A 659-nucleotide genomic window follows, 5' to 3' on the forward strand; every position below is an offset into this window, starting at 1 on the left:
CACATCTTCCCATACCTATAACCCTCCTCCTCTAAGTTGCGGCTAATGACTGCAAAGAGATTGTCCGTCATCATCTTAATTCCCTCCTGCCTATAGTGAATGACAAGGTCGAGCATGAGCCTGGCAGCTCCATGACTCCAGTAGGGCAAGAGCTGGTCACTGTCTCTTGAGGGGGACTCGGGAGAGAAGCAGAGCGAGGTCTCTGTCTCTTCCAGGAGGTCCATTGCTGCTTGGAATGGGAAGTGTCTGGAGCTCTTGTGGCCTCGGCGCAGGAGGGTGATGTGCTCTTCTATCTGTGGTCATGTGGGAGGAGGTTTTAATGCATGTTGCAAGGTGCCAACACACAAATACAAAGATAGTGATATGCACATAAACACAGAGATATACAGACACACAGACTCAGACTGCAGGCTTGGCCAATATGTTGCAGATACAGGTACTGAAAATAGGCCAGACAGAAATTGAGTCCAATAGGTGTTGATGTCTGACAAGATGGTAGGATGCAAGAGCCAACTATGTTCTAACTCAACTTATTGTTATATGTGTACAGGAAAGTCAGCCTATGGAGTGAGGTGTGAATTCAGTCTGTCTATCTGCTGTGTTGCATGCAGAAAAAGGGAGGAAGATCGACTTTCTTTAGAAAAGTTGCATTTATTGAA

At 46.4% G+C, this 659-nt stretch overlaps 1 protein-coding gene across 1 annotated transcript in view; it reads right to left on the bottom strand.

Annotated features, from left to right (window-relative positions):
* The window catches only part of LOC119585031, a 19,548-nt gene that overhangs the window by 11,870 nt on the left and 7,019 nt on the right, over positions 1–659 (bottom strand). Inside the window, exon 12 of the mRNA XM_037933647.1 lies at positions 16–293. Within this exon, the coding sequence (XP_037789575.1) occupies positions 16–293 (278 nt within the window). The remainder of the gene's footprint in view (positions 1–15; positions 294–659) is intronic.

Source organism: Penaeus monodon, chromosome 19 (genome assembly GCF_015228065.2).
Source record: "Penaeus monodon isolate SGIC_2016 chromosome 19, NSTDA_Pmon_1, whole genome shotgun sequence".
NCBI classification, from domain to species: domain Eukaryota; kingdom Metazoa; phylum Arthropoda; class Malacostraca; order Decapoda; family Penaeidae; genus Penaeus; species Penaeus monodon.